Source organism: Cydia fagiglandana, chromosome 12, assembly GCF_963556715.1.
Source record: "Cydia fagiglandana chromosome 12, ilCydFagi1.1, whole genome shotgun sequence".
Classification (NCBI taxonomy): Eukaryota; Metazoa; Arthropoda; class Insecta; order Lepidoptera; family Tortricidae; genus Cydia; species Cydia fagiglandana.
The window spans coordinates 10,965,241-10,987,110 of NC_085943.1; the positions used below are offsets into that span (position 1 = coordinate 10,965,241).

The 21,870-nt window shown below is 39.9% G+C and overlaps 2 protein-coding genes across 2 annotated transcripts in view; one reads left to right on the top strand and one right to left on the bottom strand.

Annotated features, from left to right (window-relative positions):
• LOC134669341 (voltage-dependent calcium channel subunit alpha-2/delta-3-like) overlaps positions 1 to 21,870 on the bottom strand; it is a 38,915-nt gene that overhangs the window by 12,352 nt on the left and 4,693 nt on the right. Inside the window, exons 8-20 of the mRNA XM_063526855.1 lie at positions 21,494 to 21,609; positions 20,498 to 20,627; positions 19,942 to 20,034; positions 19,143 to 19,283; positions 18,391 to 18,483; positions 17,851 to 17,874; positions 17,267 to 17,293; positions 16,918 to 16,998; positions 13,440 to 13,514; positions 4,563 to 4,670; positions 3,444 to 3,706; positions 2,505 to 2,668; positions 1,641 to 1,772 (exon numbers count right to left, since the gene is read on the bottom strand). Of these exons, the coding sequence (XP_063382925.1) occupies positions 1,641 to 1,772; positions 2,505 to 2,668; positions 3,444 to 3,706; positions 4,563 to 4,670; positions 13,440 to 13,514; positions 16,918 to 16,998; positions 17,267 to 17,293; positions 17,851 to 17,874; positions 18,391 to 18,483; positions 19,143 to 19,283; positions 19,942 to 20,034; positions 20,498 to 20,627; positions 21,494 to 21,609 (1,447 nt within the window). The remainder of the gene's footprint in view (positions 1 to 1,640; positions 1,773 to 2,504; positions 2,669 to 3,443; positions 3,707 to 4,562; positions 4,671 to 13,439; positions 13,515 to 16,917; positions 16,999 to 17,266; positions 17,294 to 17,850; positions 17,875 to 18,390; positions 18,484 to 19,142; positions 19,284 to 19,941; positions 20,035 to 20,497; positions 20,628 to 21,493; positions 21,610 to 21,870) is intronic.
• LOC134669546 (uncharacterized) lies at positions 7,577 to 11,436 on the top strand. Its single transcript, XM_063527153.1, has 2 exons — positions 7,577 to 8,506; positions 11,300 to 11,436. The coding sequence occupies exons 1-2, from the start codon at positions 7,735 to 7,737 to the stop codon at positions 11,311 to 11,313; spliced, it is 786 nt and encodes a 261-aa protein (XP_063383223.1). The 5' UTR covers positions 7,577 to 7,734; the 3' UTR covers positions 11,314 to 11,436.

The window sequence follows — 21,870 nt, forward strand, 5'->3', positions numbered from 1 at the left end:
CAAGCTACTTTGTTCATTTGAAGGAGCTGGCGAAGTTAAATGAAAGGTTTTCTGCGTAGCCGGTCGAGAAACTGAAGGAACGGCCGAAGTAGTGTGGTGAATAAATTCCAAAGTACGGAATTTGGTTTCAAGAAAAGCCCTCAATTCAGACCACTTCGGTAAGTCATCCGGTGTACTCTTAAAGGAATATTCTTCCCAGTCCTTGTGGGTCTCTGTATCCAGTTTCAACACAATCAAATGCACTATCATAGGATCCCAGGACTCGACAGATACTTTAAGGTTGCTTAGACTGTTCAAACACTCCGTAGTTGTGTCTAAAAGTGACTTGATTTGGTTAGAAGTTTGCGAGTATATCTTTTTCTGCGAAAATAATCTGTTCATAATAGCATTAACAATGATTCTTTTGTTTCCGTAGCGGTTATTTAAAGTCTTCCAAGCTTCGTCGTAATTAGCGTCTGTTACTTGTATGTTCTTGAGTAAAGCTTGTGCTTCGCCAGTGACACTATTTTTCAAAAAATGCAACTTCACAACGTCGGATAACGAGCTGTTGTTGTGTATAAGTGACTCAAATATGTCTTGAAACGTTGGCCAATCTTCATAACTGCCACTGAAAACTGGTGGCTGTACGCGAGGTAACTTCACTTTATCGCCGGTTATATTAGAACTGTCAATGGCCGTACTGGCAGTATGATTACATTTACCAATCGAAAACGACGATAACATGTCCTTTATATCGCCACTTAAGCAGAAGTATAAATCTTCATAAATGTAGGTAGTAATCTTCATTAACCAAATATGGTATATCCATTCGCTTTTCCGTAGGTGTACACTTAAGAAGGTCTTGATGCGCATTTTGAAATATACTCCAGTAATGTTCTATGCTTTTTAATCGCGACTCAAGATACCCCTGTGTAAGTCGTGCTTTAGGACATTTCTTGAGATTTGTTTGAGTTTTTTGTAATATAGTTGCTGTATCTTGTAACAAACTTATTAATTGTTCCATATTTGATATTTTGTTTCACTAAATTTCACGTAAATATCCTTATATAAACGACGAAAAAGTTCACCTTTAATGTTGATTAGTTGCACTCAAATGTTTCATGTTTATTCACTTTATAACTTGCTATTTAATTGCAAAGTAAATGCAAAGATCAAAGTATTACACTTTAAATGCAAAGATCACAAAATGTTCACTATGAAAAAACTGTCGCCGGCCGCCTTATCGCTCTGGAATGCTTTTGTTCTCGGGTCTCCGGCTCCAGACTTCTTTGTTGCTATCCGGTTCGGTATGGACCATATGTTGCTTGTAATAAGGTTGATTTTGGATCTTGCTGTTTTTTGAAATAATACAAATGAGTGTTGCTTGTTCTACGATTTATTGAAGACTGAAGTGTGTTTAGGATAGTACTTATTTAATACGATATGCATGTGTGCGTGGATGATGCACACATATAAGATTTTTAAAACAACTTTAACACGCATATTATCATATAGCGCTGTCGCATGATGACGTAGGCTTGTGTCAGTCAGGTGACCTAGAAAAGACGGGAAGAGAGTACCAGGCGGAGTATATTATTATACCATGGTATATATATAGGTAAGTATTTTTCGGCAAGTCTGCAGGGATTATAAGCACTCACCCGTAGCCACAAAAGCGGTGACGGAGCCGAAGTAGCACTCAGTACAGTTGAGCCCCGGCCCCTCCTGGCGACTCGCCCAGGTCTCGGTCGCAATCGCATCCGAGGACACTCGCGCCATCAACTCTTCGTCACCTGCCAATTACAAGTCTTTTAGTAATATCGCTTATAGAAGTGGTTAAAAATAATTCAGATCGGCACAAACTTTTATAGGTACCTAAGTATTGTCCTGCGTTCCTACATTTCCTACATATAGCAGGAGGGTAAAATGTCGGTCCACAGTCCTAAGTCCTAATAGCCACATAGGATCACTCAAGGCAAAATTATGATTTCATAACAAGCCGATTTCGTACGCACACAGAAGGAATAACCTATAGTTCGTTTTTTTTAGCATTAGAAAGAACTCCACAGAAGCAAGCGTGCAGTTTTTATCAGGCTCTTTAATTGTTAATAATTATTGAATTATCTCATGGAGCATGGTCAATACATATAATTTACTTCAAAATATTACCGCTAAAAGAGCCGGATTTCGAACCACAAGCTTACTTCTGCGAAGTTCTTTCTAATGCTAAAACAACGGACTATACATTCATCAAGTTTTAGCCGCTTGGCGCACTGGATGGTGCACCATCCCACTAAACTGGCGTTAAGCAGTTAAACCAATAATCCAGTGTCAAATTGTACTGGTAGCCATAGTAACACCGGGTTTAACCGTTCAACCCCGGGCTGGTGGAATGGTGCAAGTGGCATACTACTTGTACTCGAGTTGTGAACGAGCGCGTATCGCGCTTAAACATGAGGAAATGAGCATGTTATGAAATCACAATTTTTACAAACACACAACAATCTTTAATACGATATACTCACATTGATACGATGTTTCCAGGTCACCAGATCCGTCTAGGAAAGGCGAGAATATGTGTTCCAGTCTTTTCATGGGAAAGTTGGGCTTGTGTCTACGACGTTCCAAGAATTCCAATAGCTCTAGCTTTGGACTGTCGAACTTTTTGTGTACGTATTGGCAGTATAACCTAAAATATTAAAACAGTGAAGGCGCCAATTCAGAAGTAAAGCCAAAGATAACTATTGAGTTACTTATAGAGGTCGATAGCGTTATAAGTAATACATATAGAAAGCGACTTGGTAGGGAACTACTGTTGGGCATAGCAGGCAATGTTTAGCACATGTACCTTCGGTACTCGTTTTCTGAGCCTTGCTCGCGGAATCACTGTAGATACTACGCGTGGCGAACTATAAGGGTCGGTTGCACTAAACTGTTGGTATCGTTAAAGAGTTCGCTAAATTTTTAAGTATGGAAAGTTCCATAGTAAAGCGCCGGGGCGCGCCGGCTGACTTTGATCAGTCTGTCAAATGTGGTTGGTGCAACTGGCCCTAAGTCTGTATGTTAAGGTACATAAATAAAAGTAAACAAACAATTTGCACATTTTCGGGTAGTTATAACAACCAAATACAAAACCGCCTAGATCTGTCACTGAACGTCCTGACTTTAACATTATTTGATCGTGTAATATTTTCATCTACCCTCAACTGAGTTAAAGAGCCTGAGTTTTGAGGGTAGATTAATGATTAATTGTTTACTTTTATTAAAATACCTAAAGATAATGATGGGCAAAGCACGGTTAACCAATAAATATCATAACTACTCGAAAATGTGCAAATTGTTTGTTTATTGTTATTTATGTACCACATTTGACAGACTGATCAAAGTCAGCCGGCGCGCCCCGGCGCTTTACTATGGAACTTTACATACATAAAAATTTAGCGAACTCTTTACTGATGACTTACCAATCCGGCTGGACAACAAAATCAGGGTCAGTCAGGGCCCTCACAGCTTCTTGCGCCATCTTCTGTGTAAATCTAGTCGCCGTGGGCACCACATGAGGCTGCCGGTGCCGGGGCAAGACCGCCACAACCGTGTAGTGATCGTGCACTCTTCGCCAGTGGTATTCCCGCTCTTCGATGAGGGCTCGCATGGCGTGCTCGTAGATATACTTGCCGGCAAGGGTCTCGGTGCCCTCGGTGCGGTTGATAAGGATTCGGCTACGGAACTTTGAGGATTGGTTAGGTTTATTATGGGACCGTTCAAAAGTGCATGGAGATGTTTCGACTGTAATATTAAGGCATTACGGTCGACATCTATCCATGCACTTTTGAACGCCACTGTACAACCAGTGTTGGTCGAACCAACTGTTAATTGTAATTAACCATTATAAATTGAACCGTAACCCGTAACGTATGGTTACAGTTTACGGTTCAATTTATAATGGTTAATGGCCAATAATCGTTAATTGCATTAGATTTTCGGCCAACACTGGGTACAACGTTTAAGTTGGTTTAAGTTAGGTAGTTTATCAAAATGTTTAAATGTGTCTGATTGCAGTCTATTGTTTCCCAAAAAGTTTTAAGTTATTAATGTATTGTTTGTCCGCATTTTGGTCATAATTTGTTAGGTTCAGAAACGCGTAACTTTTCAGGATTGCCATTAAACAAACCTAACCTAACCTATCTAGGTATATATAAAAACTTTACAAAAATCCTGAAAAGATAACGGTTTCAATTTTAGGACTAATGATAATATGACAAACAATACATTATGACTTAAAACTTTATGTCAAACAAAGGGACCTCTTCTGATTATCATAGAAAATGTTTGTCTACTTATAGATTACCTATACTTTATAATTTAGAGACAATCAAACTTTTATCGCAGCTTCCTGTTTTATACGTTGCCGGATAAAGGATGACTCAAGTTAGACCGGGCCGTGTCCGGGCCGGAGCTTCCGGCGCATCATTTTCTATTGAAACCGTCACATGATCGCCTGTCATGTCATAGAAAAGTAAGCACCGGAAGCTCCGGCCCGGACACGGCCCGGTCTAACGTGAGTCGTTCTTAAGTATAATTACCTTAATCCATTTTTCAGGGTATGGTCTTGGAACATGACTTTCTGCCTCCTGCTCCAAATCTAGGAAGTCCACCGTCCGATATCCCGGCTTCAGGATATCGCCATCGAACTGTTATAATAAACTTAGTGTTAAATTTAAGTACAGGCGCAGTCAGATATATCGGAACGGCCGAGGTGCTCACAGATATCTGAGCACGTCACTGTTGTCAGGGCGCTAGAGTGCGTGCTTGAATAGATTTGAGCAACTCGGTCTCTCCGATATCTAATGGCGACTGTACTTACTTAATTATTAACCTCTATAGTGTGTATCTATACATATAATAAAGCTGTAGACGGTCGAAAGTCTGTACATGGAAGATATTTGAAAAAAAGTTGGCTGGGGATACTTAGAATCGATAACAGAACACGTTCCAACAGTTTTTAGAATTTTTGTCTGTTTGTCTGTTTATCTGTTTATCTGTTTGTCTGTTTATTTGAACGCGCATCACGTGAAAACGGCTGAACGGATTTTGATGAAAACTTTACTAATCTGTCGAGAAAATCTCCGGCCAGGTTATAGGCTATAAAAATTCAGCCCATATAAGGGGGGGTAGCCACAATACTCGCTTGATTTAAGTTTGCCCCTGAATCTTATGGCGCTACTTAGGAAGGAGGGGCAAACTTTTTCGCGCCTGGTTGGAACTAAAAGTAAAAAAACCGGGCAAGTGCGAGTCGGACTCGCGCACGAAGGGTTCCGTACCATAATGCAAAAACAGGCAAAAATAAAACGGTCCCCCATCCAAGTACTTGACCCCGCCCGACGTTGCTTAACTACGGTCTAAAATCACGTTTGTTGTATGGGAGCCCCACTTAAATCTTTATTTTATTCAGTTTTTAGTATTTGTTGTTATAGCGGCAACAGACATACATCATCTGTGAAAATTTCTACTGTCTAGCTATCACGGTTCGTGAGATACAGCCTGGTGACAGACGGACGGACGGACAGCGAAGTATTAGTAATAGGGTCCCGTTTTACCTTTTGGGTACGGAAAACCCTAAAAGTGTACAACTGTCTATCAAATGGCGTTTTTTATATCGAAAAATTTTCGCGCTCGCTTCGCTCGCATTTTCACCATTCTATGATATGATAAAGGTGATATTCGGTTGGCAACTGCAGCAGCATTACTCTGTTGCAACGTTACTGTCAACTTTCGTCATAAAATGATGTGACTGATTTCCATACTAAAAGTAAGAGAGTGAGGGTACGTATGAAAATTTCCAACGTAGGCATTCGATTTGACCTTACGCGGACGCCCTTAAATTCATGGAAAGAATCTTGCTTGCGGGCTTGCGGCCAGCCGATTTTTTCGACATAGGTTACCGATTTTATAGCGAATTTTGCTCTCTTGCACGGCAGATTTGTCGGCCAAGGCGAGTTGCTACTTAGCCGCAAGCCACTCTTTTGCAGTTCGGCGTCAGGTCTTATGCAAGGCATTCTCCCTTACGGCAAAGTTGATCTTCTGCCTTAATTACACTTGGGCGTGGATGCAAATCCAATCTTTCCTCTTTCGCAGCTGGGCCTTCTGCCTTGCTCACATTTCGCCAATACAATTCACTTGGTCAATTCCAGGCTCTGCTTTCTTGCATCTTTTCTGTATGAAAACAACGTCGCTGAGACCCTTAAATATCGAGCCCTATGCCAAGCTAGGCTAATAGAAAACTGTCACATCAATTCTCTGTATGAAATCCTGGATTCGCGCCTGGTTGGGACTAAAAGTAAAAATGTGCAACTGTCTATCAAATTGCGTTTTTTACATCGAAAATAGTACTCTGTTGCAACGTTACTGCTGCAGTACTGTCAATTTTCGTGATAAAAATATGATGTGTCTGATTTCTATACTAAAAGTAAAAATGTACAACTGTCTATCAAATTGCGTTTTTATATCGAAAAATTTTCGCGCTCGCTTCGCTCGCGTTTTCAATCATATTCTTAGATATGTATTCGGGTGGCAACTGCAGCAGTATTACTGTGTTGCAACGTTACTGTTGCAGCACTGTCAATTTTTCTGCAAAAAGGATGTGACTGATTTCCATACTAAAAGTAAAAATGACCAACTGTCTATTAAATTGCGTATTTATTTATATCGAAAAATTTTCGCGCTCGCTTCGCTCGCGTTTTCAATTACACTCTTAGATATGATAAAGGTGATATTCAGGTGGCGACTGCAGCAGCATTACTCTGTTGCAACGTTATTGCTGCAGGACTGTCAATTTTCGTGATAAAATGATGTGACTGATTTCCATATCCAGCTCTAATGCGGCAATGAACGTCACTCAATTGACCAAAAAAAAATTCAATATAATCTTGACGACCCTAGGGAGGGGGGCACCATGGTCTAGAAATGCTTAGGGCATCAAAATATCTTAATCCGGCATTGGTCGTTTGCGAAGTCAAACGATTTGGGACTCGAATTTTATACGCATTACCATGCCTTCCCCAAAAAAATCGGATGATTCGCGAAAGTCTCGCAACGCATTGAGGTTACAAAGGGCACGTGGTTTTCCTCAGGAGTCTGAAGAAGACCACGGTGAGTGGCGCTTTAGCCAGGCAAGCCGCTTCGCTTTTGCTCGCGCGCGTATACTTTACTGTATCGTCCGATATACACCTACTACTCTGTCGTTTAAATCACGTGTAAAATTTGTATAAGGGCGCAAAAACCTATTGATTTTGGAGTGTAGTTTTATTTAGTGGTACCTAATTGTTAAATATTTTATCTGGACTACAGTCCTCTAGCATATCCATCTGTCAACTTTACTTCAACTTCCGCCTCCAGGGGAGAGGGAGAGAAATAGAACAGACCGAATTCCACGCGGGCGGAGCCGCGGGCACAGCTAGTTATATATAAAAGTAAACAAACAATTTGTACACTTTCGGGTAGTTCTAATATTTTTTTTGGTTAACCGACCAAATATATAACCACCTGAATCTGTCACTGAAGGGCCTGACTTCAACCTACATTATTTGATCATGTAATGTGTTACATATGCTACTGTATGCATGTACTTATAATAAGGTATCATTGCGAATAAATGTCAGTGCGTATCTGAGCAGCCTTCGTTTCACTCGTCCCGTTCCGATATCCAACAGTGGCGACGATCTACCCGCGTGTTCAAAAAAGTGACTAGTGGCCGACATGAATTCGTCTCAAATCGGGATTTTGACGAATTTTGACCACAACACACAAACGTGGAAAGTGTACAAAGCGCGTATACAACAGTGGTTCATAGCTAATGGCATCGATGAACAAAGTGACGCGACCGGAACGAAGCGACGGGCAGTTTTGCTGAGCGCACTCAGCGATGCCACTTACAAGTTGGCATCAGATTTGGCATTGCCGAAAGATCTCCAAGTTGTTCCATTTGCCGACATATGTTCGCTTTTGGACCGTCATTTTACACCAACAACTTGTGGGTTTCACGAGAGATTTAAATTTTATTCGGCGGTGCAAAATGAAGGGGAGACCTACCCCCAATATGCGGCAAGACTTCGCGGCCTAACGGCAGAATGCGGGTTTCTAAACGTGGAGGAAGCATTGAGAGACAGATTTGTAATGGGAATGCTTCCAGGATCGGAGCGAGAAAAATTATTCGCTCAGAAACCAGCTGATTTGACTCTTTCTAAGGCGGTAGAACTGGCAGAAAGCAGACGTTGTGCCCGCGCAGGGGCAACCACGGTAACCGGGCAGGAGCCGTCGAGCGCTAATCAAATGTTCAAGATTGCATCGAAAGATCAAAAAAGTGCTAAAGTGTTGTGTTCCGTTTGTGGTTTTAACAATCACACGGCCGAAAAGTGTCGTTTTGCTAACCATAAGTGTCGAAAATGTAATGTTAAAGGTCATTTGCGCCGTATGTGCAAAAAAATTAATTACGTAAGTGAGGTCTGCGGGGACGATGACGGCGATGACGGTGAGTGCCATTGCTATAATATTCGCTCATCATCAGGCGAGCCTATGACGACGCAGGTTCATGTTCATGGAGTGCCAATGAAGTTTGAGGTCGACACTGGCTCAGCGGTGACCGCAATATCCGAGCAAACGTATTTAAATAGTTTTAAAGATGTGGCATTGTCTAAAACCCATAAGAGCTTGGTATCTTATTCGGGGGATAAAATGCATTGCTTAGGGATCGTGCGGTTACCATTTACGTATGCAGGCAAAACTAATGTATTAAATGTGCACGTGATTCGCGGCGGGGCAGAGCCCTTGTTAGGTAGGGATTTTATATCGCAAAATAATTTAGAATTAGTACAGGTGAATTTCTGTGAACAATCAACTAACTTTATGGATGAGTTGCATTCAAAATTTCCATCGGTTTTCTCAGACAAGCTGGGAACGTTTAATAAATATAAAGTAAAACTCAAATTAATGAATGATCATCAACCTGTTTTTTTTAAAGCGCGACCAGTGGCTTTTGCTTTACGCGATAAGATTGATAAGGAGTTGGACCGGCTGGTTAGCGTAGGCATATTAAAACCGGTTGAACATTCGTTATATGCATCCCCCATTGTGCCCGTGTTGAAGCGAGACGGGTCGCTGCGCCTGTGTGCGGACTACTCAGTGTCTATCAACAAACAGTTAATAGTGGAACAATACCCGTTGCCCACCGCCCATGAGTTGTTCGCTAGGTTGCACGGAGGTCAACAGTTCTCTAAGTTAGACCTTTCTCAAGCGTATGCGCAGTGTGTTTTAGATGACGAATCACAAAAAGTTACGTGTATTAATACACATAGAGGGTTGTTTTTATATACACGTCTCGTGTTTGGCCTGGCTAGCGCCCCAGCGATATTTCAAAGGGTTATGGAAGGGGTTTTAGCCGGTATGGAGGGCGTCCTATGTATGTTGGACGATGTTTTAATAACCGGTAGTGATAAGACTGAGCATTTGGCTAGATTAAATGCGGTTTTAAAACGTTTGCAGGACGCCGGGTTAACACTTCAAAAAACTAAATGCGAGTTTTTTAAGGATGAAGTGGAATATTTAGGCTATGTAATCAGCAAAGAGGGGTTAAAAAAGTCACCCGCTAAAGTAAGTGCCATTCTAAATGCACCAGTACCAAATAATGTAAATAAGCTACAATCCTTCCTGGGCCTCGTTAATTACTATAGGAATTTCGTTCCGGGGGCATCTACGGTACTTAGTCCGCTGTACAACTTATTGCAAAAAGGTAGTAAGTGGCATTGGAATGCGGAACACGATAATGCGTTTAAGCTAATCAAACAACACTTGGCTTCAGATCAAGTGTTAGCGCATTTTAACCCAAATGCAAAAATCATAGTCACTTCAGATGCGTCCCCTACTGGCCTTGGGGCTATTTTGAGTCTAATTGGGGATGACGGTTTGGAACGTCCGGTTTCTTACGCTTCGCGTACATTAAATGCGGCTGAAAAAAATTACTCCCAATTACAAAAAGAAGCAACAGCGATTATATTTGCCGTACGTCGTTTTCATCAATACCTCTATGGTAGGACTGTGCCGTTCGTTCTTCGCACGGACCATAAGCCGCTAACCACCATTTTCGGGCCCCACCGGGGTATTCCTGAGGTATCTGCTAATAGGCTCCAGCGCTATGCGATGTTTTTAAGTGCATATAACTATACTATTGAGTACATTCGGAGCGCTGATAACAGTGCAGATTACCTGTCGCGGGCGAGCGTAAACAATGATGACTCATCTGCCGGCGCGGGCCACACAAAGGGCGGGGCACCAGTGTCTATCGACGATAGGGCATCCTACATAAATTTTGTTGCTGACAACAGCTTACCTGTTACTTCTAAGGTATTGCGTGAGGAAACTGAGAAAGATCCTTTATTAAACCAAGTCATAAAATTCATTTTAAACGGATGGCCAAAAAAAGTAACAGTTCAGGGTATTCAGCCGTATCTACTCTGTAAAAACGAATTAGCATTGGAGGATGGAGTAGTTATGCGGGGGCATAAAATAGTAATACCAGCAACGTTAAAATCTAAAATTTTGTCGGAGTTACATAAGTCGCACTTGGGTATTGTTAAGTGTAAAGCAGAAGCTAGGAGTAGGATATGGTTTCCCGGTATTGATAATGCTATTGAAACTATGATAGGTAGTTGTGATATTTGTAACCAGTTGAGACCATCTCCGCCGCGCGCCCCACTTGCAGTGTGGCCATACCCTAAGCAGGCATTTTATAGGGTGCATACCTATAGATTTCCTGGGCCCAATAAATAATAGGTCATATTTAGTATTAGTGGACGCCTACTCGAAATGGGTTGAGGTGTATAGTGTTAGTTCGACCTCAACGTCAGTCGTTATATCAAAATTATATGAATTTATGTCGCGATTCGGATTAATTCACACGCTAGTCAGTGACAATGCCACATGTTTTTTGTCTGACGAATTCCGTACGTTTTGCACTGCAAATGGAATATCGCACGTAACTTCTCCCGCCTACCATCCAGCCAGTAATGGGCAGGCGGAGTCTTACGTTAAGGTAGCAAAAAAGGGCATACGTTCTTGTCTTATGGCTAGTACTAATCAGAGGAAAGTAGATGAAAACCTGTCCAAATACCTATTCGATTATAGGAATTCCATGCATGTCACCACGGGGACTTCGCCTGCCCAGATCGTATTCGGCCGCAAACTTCGTTCGCGCTGGGACTTGTTATATTCCCCGGCACTATCGCCGTCCTCGTCCCACGCTCATGTTAAAACAGTGGAACGTAAACAGTGTTCACAGAGTAAATCCTATGGTGGGAAAAAACGGCCTGTTTTTAAACCTGGTGATTATGTAATGTATAAAAAAAATTATGGCAACAAAAAATTTACTTGGAATAAAGGTATAATAGTAAAACAGATAGGTAGAACTATACACTTAGTTAAGGATCATGTTACGTTAGTACAAGTAAAAAAACATGTAAATCAACTAGTACCGATTAAAGGAGTGGACGTCAACAGATTCCGTTACCCCAGTTATCAAAGTTTAGATGAAACAGAAGAACCCTCTGTCAACGACAGTTGTGCTACCAACGAGATCGAGTCCTCCTCACCAGTGGCCAGCGGCAGTCATGAGCCCGTCTCGTCTTCGCCAGCTGAAAGGGGAGAGGAAGATGGTACCTCGGACGGGTCCACCCAGGTCGCTACTTCAGGCGGAGAAGCTGAGGAATTCTTTGAGGCCTCTGATGACAATGTTCTGTCACAGCAGGTAGCTAACCCCGCTGACCAGAGTTCAAGGGGCGGGTTGTCAGGCATGTTGTTACGTCCACTTCCCCGAACAAATTATAAACCTTTTTATTGTATGAAATATACGAAACTGTAAATTAGGTTAAGAAGCTTACTCTCCATTAAAAACGGGGAGAAATGTTACATATGCTACTGTATGCATGTACTTATAATAAGGTATCATTGCGAATAAATGTCAGTGCGTATCTGAGCAGCCTTCGTTTCACTCGTCCCGTTCCGATATCCAACATAATGTTATCATCTACCCTCAACTGGCTTAAGGAGCCATTGGAGGGTAGATTTTGTTTCCTTTTATTTAAATACCTAAAGATACAGAGTATATGTATTTGTTTGTTTTTTCTTCCTTGAAAAGCAACTGATATTAATAACATCCGCGTTGTTGATTTAATTTACCATGACATTAAATAACATTAAAGAACAAATAAATATCTGAATACCCTACTAGCGATGTGCCGTTACCGGTAAATACCCAAGGTGGGAAAATTCCCAGTAATGTTACCGGTAAGATTCCCCAGAATCAGTAATTTACGGTAATATTCAAATTAAGTAAATGTCAACATAAGTTGTTTTACATTAAATCATTACTTGTCAACAAATGCATCATATGAAGTGCAAAAAATTAACATAGGTTTACTTTTCTAGTAAATTCCCAATACTACTGGTAATTTTCCCAATGTTACTCGGTATTTTACCAATATTACTAGGAAGTATTCCCCTTGTCTGGGCAAGTGGGCGTAGTCAAAACCAGTTCCAGTCAAAACCAGTTCCAGTCAAAACCACTCAATGAATAATACCAGAATTTTAGTAAAACTTAAACGAAAATCTAAAAATCACATTGATTTAATAATAATCATCACATTTATGAGTAGGTAAGGTGTAGTACAATGATATTGTTTTTATATGTTATTTATTCGATTTATTTTGTTATTTTGTTTATTTTTTTTAATTAATTTTTGTTTTATTATTTTTTTTATTTAATTAATTAGTTATTTAATTTATTTTATTTATTTCATTAATTTATTTAGTTTATTAATTTATTTAATTAATATATTTTATTAATTTATTTATTTTATTTATTTATTTTAGTGACAAAAAAACGCCCGCAATTGACGAACTTCGATTTCTTAGGTTATAGCCCAGTACTTACGGGATACAGCGTAATATGTACTACATTGCTTCGCAACTCCGCTAAGATTGAGTGAAAGAGATAGCTGATGCTACGAGTAGAAGAGACGTAAAGATAATTAAGCCATTTCTACATGTTTTAAATTTAAGTAATTCAATTATAACGTAAGCGTTCAAGTACGAGTATATTACCCGCTTTTGGGAATATTACCGGTAAGAATGGTAATTTACTAGTAATATTCCCAAATGGTAAAATACCGGTAATGGTATTTTACTCTCGGCACATCACTATACCCTACACTACCCAAAAAAATGTCAGTAACTTGTTTTATATGTGCTTACGATATTAATTTGCTACGGTCTACGGTGTAGCACCTCGTAGCGACACCCGAAAGAAATTTGCCAAGATTATAGTTTGACTAAGTGGAAATTCGTGTAAGAATGTCTGCTTTCCCCTCCGAAAAATAAGTATGTATACACGCGTATGTATGTATAAAACTCACCGTAGGCTTTAAATTTTCGTGCAGTACTATATTTCCTCTGTGGTCTATTATGAACAGCCTACCTCCGGCACCCACCTAAAATGAAAACAAAATATGATCTCAATTAATCGACGTAGTAGGTATTACCTAGGATATCTCAAAGAGTTAAATGACTAGTACTTGTAAATATATATGGAAATAAGCCTAAAAAAATATTAAACAAAAGAAATTTAAATATTGAAACAAAAATAAAGGTTGAGCCAGTTAATCAACTAGTGGCTCTGTGAGCTGTAGACCTCGCGAGCATTACTAAAACAGAATAAATGTATGGCTCCGCCATTTTGAAAAAAAAATGTATCGACAAAAAATCTATTTAATCATCGCACCTGGCAAAAAAATTCACGGAAATCGGTTAATTATTAATAACAAAGAGATATCAATAGAGATAACAAGAGTCCAAGGGAGAGGTATAACCTACATTATTTAGTTAAGTGCTACGATACACGGTTTTGTTGATAATTACGATACGTCGATTCTCGAAATTTCAGATGAGTAATGCAATGACGTACAAATTAGAGATGCACCGGATATCCGGTCACTATCCGGTATCCGGCCGGATACCGGATAGTAATATTGCTTGATTTCGGAAAAAACAAATTGGATTTAAGAATCAGACACGGTCATAATCGTACTTGTTTATTATTTTAAAACAATTTCATTATTCCACTGACTTGCACGCGCACTCACTGCGAGTTCGCGCAGACTATAGAAATGAGTCTGCGCGAACGTTTACTAGGAAACAGGTCAAACGAGCAGAATAAGCACCTGAAAAACCGAAATGTAGGTATAGTTCCGCTGGCCGGATATTCGGCCTGACCTTCGGCCGAACAACTATCCGTTGCATCTCTAGTACAAATTGTAATTAACTACCTAATCATATTTAAAAAGTACCTAATATCCAGGCAGTAACGGATTTGCCCTAAGGCCAAGTAGGCTCGGGCCTACTAGGGCGGCAAGATATTAGAGACGGCAAATTATGACAAAAAATTCGATGATGATAACAAGAAATAACTCAAAATGTAGGCAATGTTATGGGTGCTGAGAAAGGAGCGGCTACAGGCCCTGGGGCCTAGGGCGGCAAAGACCGCAAATCCGCCACTGTATCCAGGAGAATGGGGACTACGTTTGTATGGAAAGGCGGTTTGGGCGGTCGTCCACTTTCGTCTTAATGTGTTGCATACCGCATTCGATACGAGCCGCAAAGGAGCCAGAGACGTACTGTAGGTATACGAATCCGATAAAGATTGACCTTAAAAGATGACTCACATTAGACCAGGCCGTGTCCGGGCCGGAGCCTCCGGCGCTTACTTTTGTACAACATGGCAAGCGATCACGTGATGCTTTCCATAAAAAACGATGCACCGGAAGCTCCGGCCCGGTCTAACGTGAGTCATCCTTAAAACATAACTGACATACGACTTAAGAAATTTAATTTGAATTAATTGTATTATAATTGTTTATTACTGAATGTGCTTTGTTTAAAGGCATGGCCACAGGGCGGACACGCCATACATCAAAACTCGTTTGCGTGTATATGTGTGAACGGCACGTCTGTACACGCGTCATTGTGTGAGTAAGTCGCTTAGGGCTACTATTTAAATGTTTTTGAGTTCACGGAGCGTTATCGTTGTACTCGTAACGTAAATATCAAACATTTTTATTCCTAAAATTAAAGAAACAAACATAATTTACAAGATGGTATTTTCTCCTAGGTCCTTGCTATAATAAACTGTTCTATTCACAGGTCACAGCTAATATTATTTGAACGTATATGCGAACTCACCCGTAACCCGTAAAGGCCGTAAAATATTACGTAAAGTATGGTGCGGCAATAAATTACCAAAAATGTCATGTCGAATTATCGATACACAATTAGCGTGGACTAAAATATAAATAATTACAAAACGCTACTTTTTAATATATGTATAATAAAAATAAATGTTCTTTATTTCGTGAATTTGAAAAACAACCATACATCGCAAAATACATCGGCATTTTGAACGTTGCGTCATCGCGCCGCGGCGTTGCTAGCCGAACTGATAGTATGTCAGGAGTCCGTCAGAACTCAGTCGCGGGGCGAGGTAATCCGAGTCGGGGCGGGGCGGTGCGTGTCCGTTCTGTATGATAATACTATTACTTATTCTGTGGCATGGCTGAACACGTGATATTATCATTTATCAGCAGTATGTATGTTTTGATAATGAAAACACAAAGTACACGCGGTACCCGATAGGTGTTATCTATGAATATGAAATCAAGCCTTTATCGCAATATGTTAATATTGAATCTGGACATAATGGCGTATAAGTAGATGTTTAATCTCGGTCAATGATAATGTGCAATGTGTCATTGTCATGATGCAACCTATAGGTATACCCATTTTAGAATATTTTTATAAAATCCAAGATACTTACTTAAATCTTTGAGGTATGACAAAGAGACACACACACTTGATAGGTATTTTGAATTTTTAGTTTTAATTATTTTAATTGTAGTTAGTTTTAGTTTTATATTCCTATTTATGTCTTTTAGTAATTTATACTAGTAACAACGTGAATTGTAATTACGGCTTGTTCGATATTGGATATTAAAGTTTAAAAAGAGACACATATATTTTTAGATAAGTGTAGGACTCGCCTTTCTTCCACAGTCTTGCAGTCTTTGTTAGAAAATAAACAAAAGTGGCGATTACTTTACTAACAAGAGCTCTTAAAGTATTTTTAACAAAAATAGTTACTCAAATTGAAGTCGGTTAAAAAACACATTTATAACAGCGAATGAATTAAATCACAGGTTAAGCCATACGAGTACTTCCTAGTAATAGCCGGAAGTTTAAATAAGTAAAACTAACTATTTTATCAACTTATCGCATAGTTACACTTGTGAGCTCACGTGCAATACGCGCTCAATTAACTATTACATTATTGAGATAATTGTGACATGCAAATTCCTGAAGTACTCTTTACTGTACTTAAGTACCATCAACATATCTGTAGATAACTACTTTGTTTAAATTAGTCGTAAGCGTGACCTAAGTCTACTATATATACGTAGATATATTATTAGTCTTTTCTACTTTCTTATAGCTGATAAGATGAGGTGCCTGATTTTCGAGAGTATATGAGTGAGCGAAATCTTTGTTTCAGCTAAGGCTAAAATGTTTTCTTATACTGTCCTTGCATTTCTCAGCCGTTTCTCACATAATTTCGGGACAAGGCCCAATAGTTATAAACTGTTTGGAATTTTCAAAATGGCGAAGCCATCGGGGTCGCGAGGAGGAGTAGCTCACGGAGCCACCAGTACTTATGTAAAATATAATATTTATGATTGGGATGGGAATGTATAATTCAACTACTTAAATATAATATTTATGATCGGGAATGTAATCCAACTACTTAAATGTAATATTTATGATCGGAAATCTAATCCAACTACTTACTTGATAGAAGGGTAGGACCAGCTTCAAGTGATCGATAGGTATGTCAACTCCTGCCACTCCGAGGAGGCGGTTGACTGGGTACTGCAACGGATTTAAATACTTTTGAATAATACAGACATAATTCCTATACACAATTATAAATTGCTGTAACCCTTAAGGACGACTCACGTTAGACAGGGCCGTGTCCGACCCGGAACTTACGGCGCATCGTTTTCTATGGAAAGCATCATGTAATCGCCTGTCATGTCATAGAAAAGTGAGCCCCGGACGCTCCGGCCCTGACAAGGCACGGTGTCATCCTTTAGTCGTGTAAAATATAAATTACCTATTACAAAAGAGTGGCACTTACTGTTCGTGTTGCTTGCCTTTGTAATTCCTAAAAGGTAAAATTAAACGTTTCAATCATTTTCATTGCAGTCATCATAATGAAAAGTTGTACATTACGAAAGAGATTAGGGCATAATTATTGTTTCCCCTACCTAAGTAATTTCCTTTGCACCTGTATTGAAAGATTTGAAAGTGAAACTGTGCGCGAGGTCGATTCGAATTTAAAAAATTGTAATGGGTTCGAACTGGTTTTGATACGACCTTGAAGGTTATTATAGTTATCTTGGTGATTGTCGCGCATCTCACGCACGACTTTCACTTCGTTTCGCATGCGCTAATCAGATCCTATCAAAATACAATGATCAAAACCATAACAAATTGTTAAATCTATATCAGCCTTGCTAGATAAATATCAATACACAACTGGTGATCTCGAAGATTTTTGCGGCAGTTTGACTGTTAGAATTAATAATCGATTGAATACTATAAATACCTACATACTAATTTAAATTAAAAGGTAAAGAAAATGCATCCCATAAAATAAATAAATTATAAATTAACTTTATGATTTAATACTTAGATTAATTTATGTAAATAAATTCTTACTTCTGCTAGAGTGATGGTAACATTCTGAAAAGAAATGAAAGCGCGTGTGTTAGTACTTAGGATATTACAGCAAAACTTTAATAGTAGATCCATTCAGAGCACACGGGCTGCGTGTGCATAGCCGTGCACGTGCGCTAAAATGTTTGACCCGCGCACGCACACGTCACGCCAGCGGTGTGTCGTCTCTCATAAGAATGTGTATATTAGGTGCAACGCACACGTGTAAGTTTACGCACACGCACCCGGTGTGCACAGGCCTTTAAGCTAAATCGGTTATTTAAATATGCTATGAAATGCCTTTAAACGAGCAATTCTTGTATATATTTATATTTATTTACGTATTTCGGGGATCTTGGAAACGGCTCTAACGATTTCGATGAAATTGGCTATATGGGGTTTTCGGGGGCGAAAAATCGATCTAGCTAGGTCTTATCTCTGGGAAAACGCGCATTGTTAGTTTTTATGTTTTCCGAGCAAAGTTCGGTCTCCCAGATATTATTAGGCTATGAAATGTTAACACTTATTATTGGTGGTACTTACCTCCATGGTGGTGTTTTCAAAAACAGGCACGGAGACGCTTATTTGCAAGCGATAGTCCACATCAAGACCTTCATAATACCGCCCATACTGATCCTAAAATAAAGAAATAACATGTTACTATAAAAAACGGATATTTTTTATATGTATATACATAACTTTGCAATTTACAAAATATAATACTGTCTTAGGGCTCATACGGTGTCAGAACTCGAATCGCATGCGAGTTTCATTACATTGCGTTATTTGATTAGTCGGCTGAATTGTTGTAACCTCAATGGTCCGCAATGTAAATAAAATCGCATGCGAGTTCGCGCGCCGTCTAATCCCTTATTGAGCCCTTATTGAGCCCTTATTATAAGCCCTTATGCGTTTTTTTATCCCCTATGTAGCTACTTAATGATACAGGAGGTACCCACGCCACGATAGCCACGTAAAATACTCCAAAAAAAGGCATACCTACATCAATGTTGAAATACTAATAAACACCGGTCAAGTGCGAGTCAGACTCGCGCACGAAGGGTTCCATACCATTACGCAAAAAACGGCAAAAAAATCACGTTTGTTGTATGGGAGCTCCACTTAAATATTTATTACATGCGGCAACAGAGATACATCTGTGAAAATCTCAACTGTCTAGCTATCACGGTTCATGAGATACAGTCTGGCGATAAAGAGATAGACAGACTGACGGACATTGGAGTTTTAGTAATAGGGTCCCGTTTTACTAAACCCCCTAAAAAGATAATACTTGCCAGCTTAACTGAATGCATATAATCCTTCATAAGTTGCTCCGGGTCTAGTAGTTTTTTTTTATCGCGCCGCAGAGCGAAGTAGCGGTCCTTCTGTTCCACGTTCTCTTTTTCGATCCAGTGGACTTCACTGCGCCTTGGATCCTTAGAACAGAGAAATAGAAGTTCTAATTATAAGGACAGGTGGTGTAAGAGGAACTATGGGGGACCGGTGTAGGGAAAATAAACAGAGATACTTAAAGGTATTAATATAAATTAAATGACACTACTTAAAATAGGAAAGCTAATTCATAAATAAAATTAACTTAAAAATATTTGAGGGGGGAACGAGGGGAGGCCTTTGCCCAGCAGTGGGCTACACTCCTATGGGCTGATAAAAATAAGACGAATACAATCCTGGTCATGAAAGTGTTTGGGAAAATATGCATGTAACGGTGAACTCTGGATTTAAGAGAACTGTCACGTAACGTACAAGTTTGGAGACAGGCCTTGTATTCTTAGGTATTTTCTTGTTTTAAGCTCCCTCAGATAACAGATAAAAATCCCTTCTCCTATTCAAAGAATAATTACTACTTGAACATTTACCTTAAAATTAAATAGCAGTTTAAATATATCAATTTAATAAAAAACATGGTGGTTATAAGTGTCCAGCAATTTTGTTGTGATCATCTGTTCTCATAAAGGCATGCTGGTTGGCCGGTATTCTGCATTCTGCATTAACTATACTTAAAGGTAATCTCGAAGATTTTTGTGGCAGCGTGACTAGCATGCTTATGAGCATATGTAGAGTACCTTCAAGTACCTCGACATGCGCGTAGACATCGCTGAACACCGTGAGGCGTTCCTTCCTCTGCGCTACTAGCGGTCGTTCTAGCACTCGAAGAAGGCGCAAAACCTATTTAAAACAAATCAACATTATAATTATATTAAAGGCTCGACTGCTAACGGATTTCTACAGTTCTGTGGAGACGGGAAATATCGATCCCAATACAAAAATACATATGAGAAGTTCCCAAAATTTTCCAATGCGGAATTATCGCAATTTTATAAACTTTCCGACAGCACATCAGTGCTGACCTCCAAATAAGGTAAACGTACTGGTGCTCGACGCGGTCCCAGTACAATAATTTCATCTTGAAACTTAAGTCATTGTCAATAGAGGTGACAGCAAGATGTCATCTATTGGGCATTAGCATGTCGAGCACTAGTACCTTGTCATCAGATTGAAACAACGCTCTTTTGATTTCCTGATGGGTACTTTCAGTGGGAATATCCAGAAAGGACCCCAAGAGTTAAATAAAGTAGGTAAATAATGAATCACAAATGATGAATATAGGTATTTGCCATAGAGGAATAACCTGCTCTGTGACATCCGCGTGTGTTGTGAGCTCCGCAAAGTAGCCATCTCGGGTGCAACTGAGCTGGAGACTGTACTCGCGGGTGTTGTCTCTGACGCCGTACGGGTCATGCAGCCAGATCACATACAATCTGAAGACATGTGGTGACAATTTTTTTTTTATCTCAATCGACCAGATTATTTTGTGAAGAATATCTTTATGGGAACAGCAGTATAAAGTGTTATTTGTCCGGGTGTCGCCGTCGAGGGATACGTCTGGGAGGATGTCATCATCATCATCATCATCATCATCATCATCATAAAGTGTTATTAAAAATCGGAAAACGAGACAGTCAAAGATTGAGCATTCGGACTCAGCGTTCGATGCTATAGGTAGATAGCTAAGTCTACTCTTATAGTTTAATTAAAAGCTTGAAGGTGATCGAGTACACTACGCTTTCTATCCTCATTGCCTAATTTGCTCCATATACCTCTTCGCCCCGATATGTCTGCGTCACAGCACCACCAAATATGGCGCAGGCACTTTATGGTCAGAACTACATATCTACGCTGTTTTCTGGACATTGCATAAAATGAGACTCGGCAGGAAAAGGAAAAAAACCGGGCAAGTGCGAGTCGGACTCGCGCACGAAGGGTTTCGTACCATAATGCAAAAAAAAAACAAAAAAGCAAAATAAAAAACGGTCACCCATCCAAGTACTGACCTCTCCCGACGTTGCTTAACTTTGGTCAAAAATCACGTTTGTTGTATGGGAGCCCCATTTAAATCTTTATTTTATTCTGTTTTTAGTATTTGTTGTTATAGCGGCAATAGAAAAACATCATCTGTGAAAATTTCAACTCTCTAGCTATCACGGTTCGTGAGATACAGCCTGGTGACAGACGGACGGACGGACGGACGGACGGACGGACGCACGGACGGACAGCGAAGTCTTAGTAATAGGGTCCCGTTTTACCCTTTGGGTACGGAACCCTAAAAAATTACTAATACTCGTACCTTATAGACCCATCCGGGTCTAACAGATTGATGAGTTCCGTCATATTCTCGTTCAAGGTGTCTGTGATAAGTACGATCGCCTGCTGGCAGGGTCGGCGGCGCCCTGGCTTCTCCCGCTGAAATGCAAAATTTAAAAATGACTTGATGAGATTTGAACCGATCAATGCGCCTCACTGCTATTAGAACTGCGGCTGGGATCGACCAAGAAGCCCAAATTTTTCATGTTGCTTTTAATCTCTTAGGCAACTCTACCGCAGATCAAATGCCAATTAGTGGAGCTACCACGACCAGCCCTTTAGAAGCTGGTTGATATTGATTCGCTGCCGGTATGTTACATATACTTAGTCAAGCAGATCTTGTCAGTAGAAAAAGGCGGC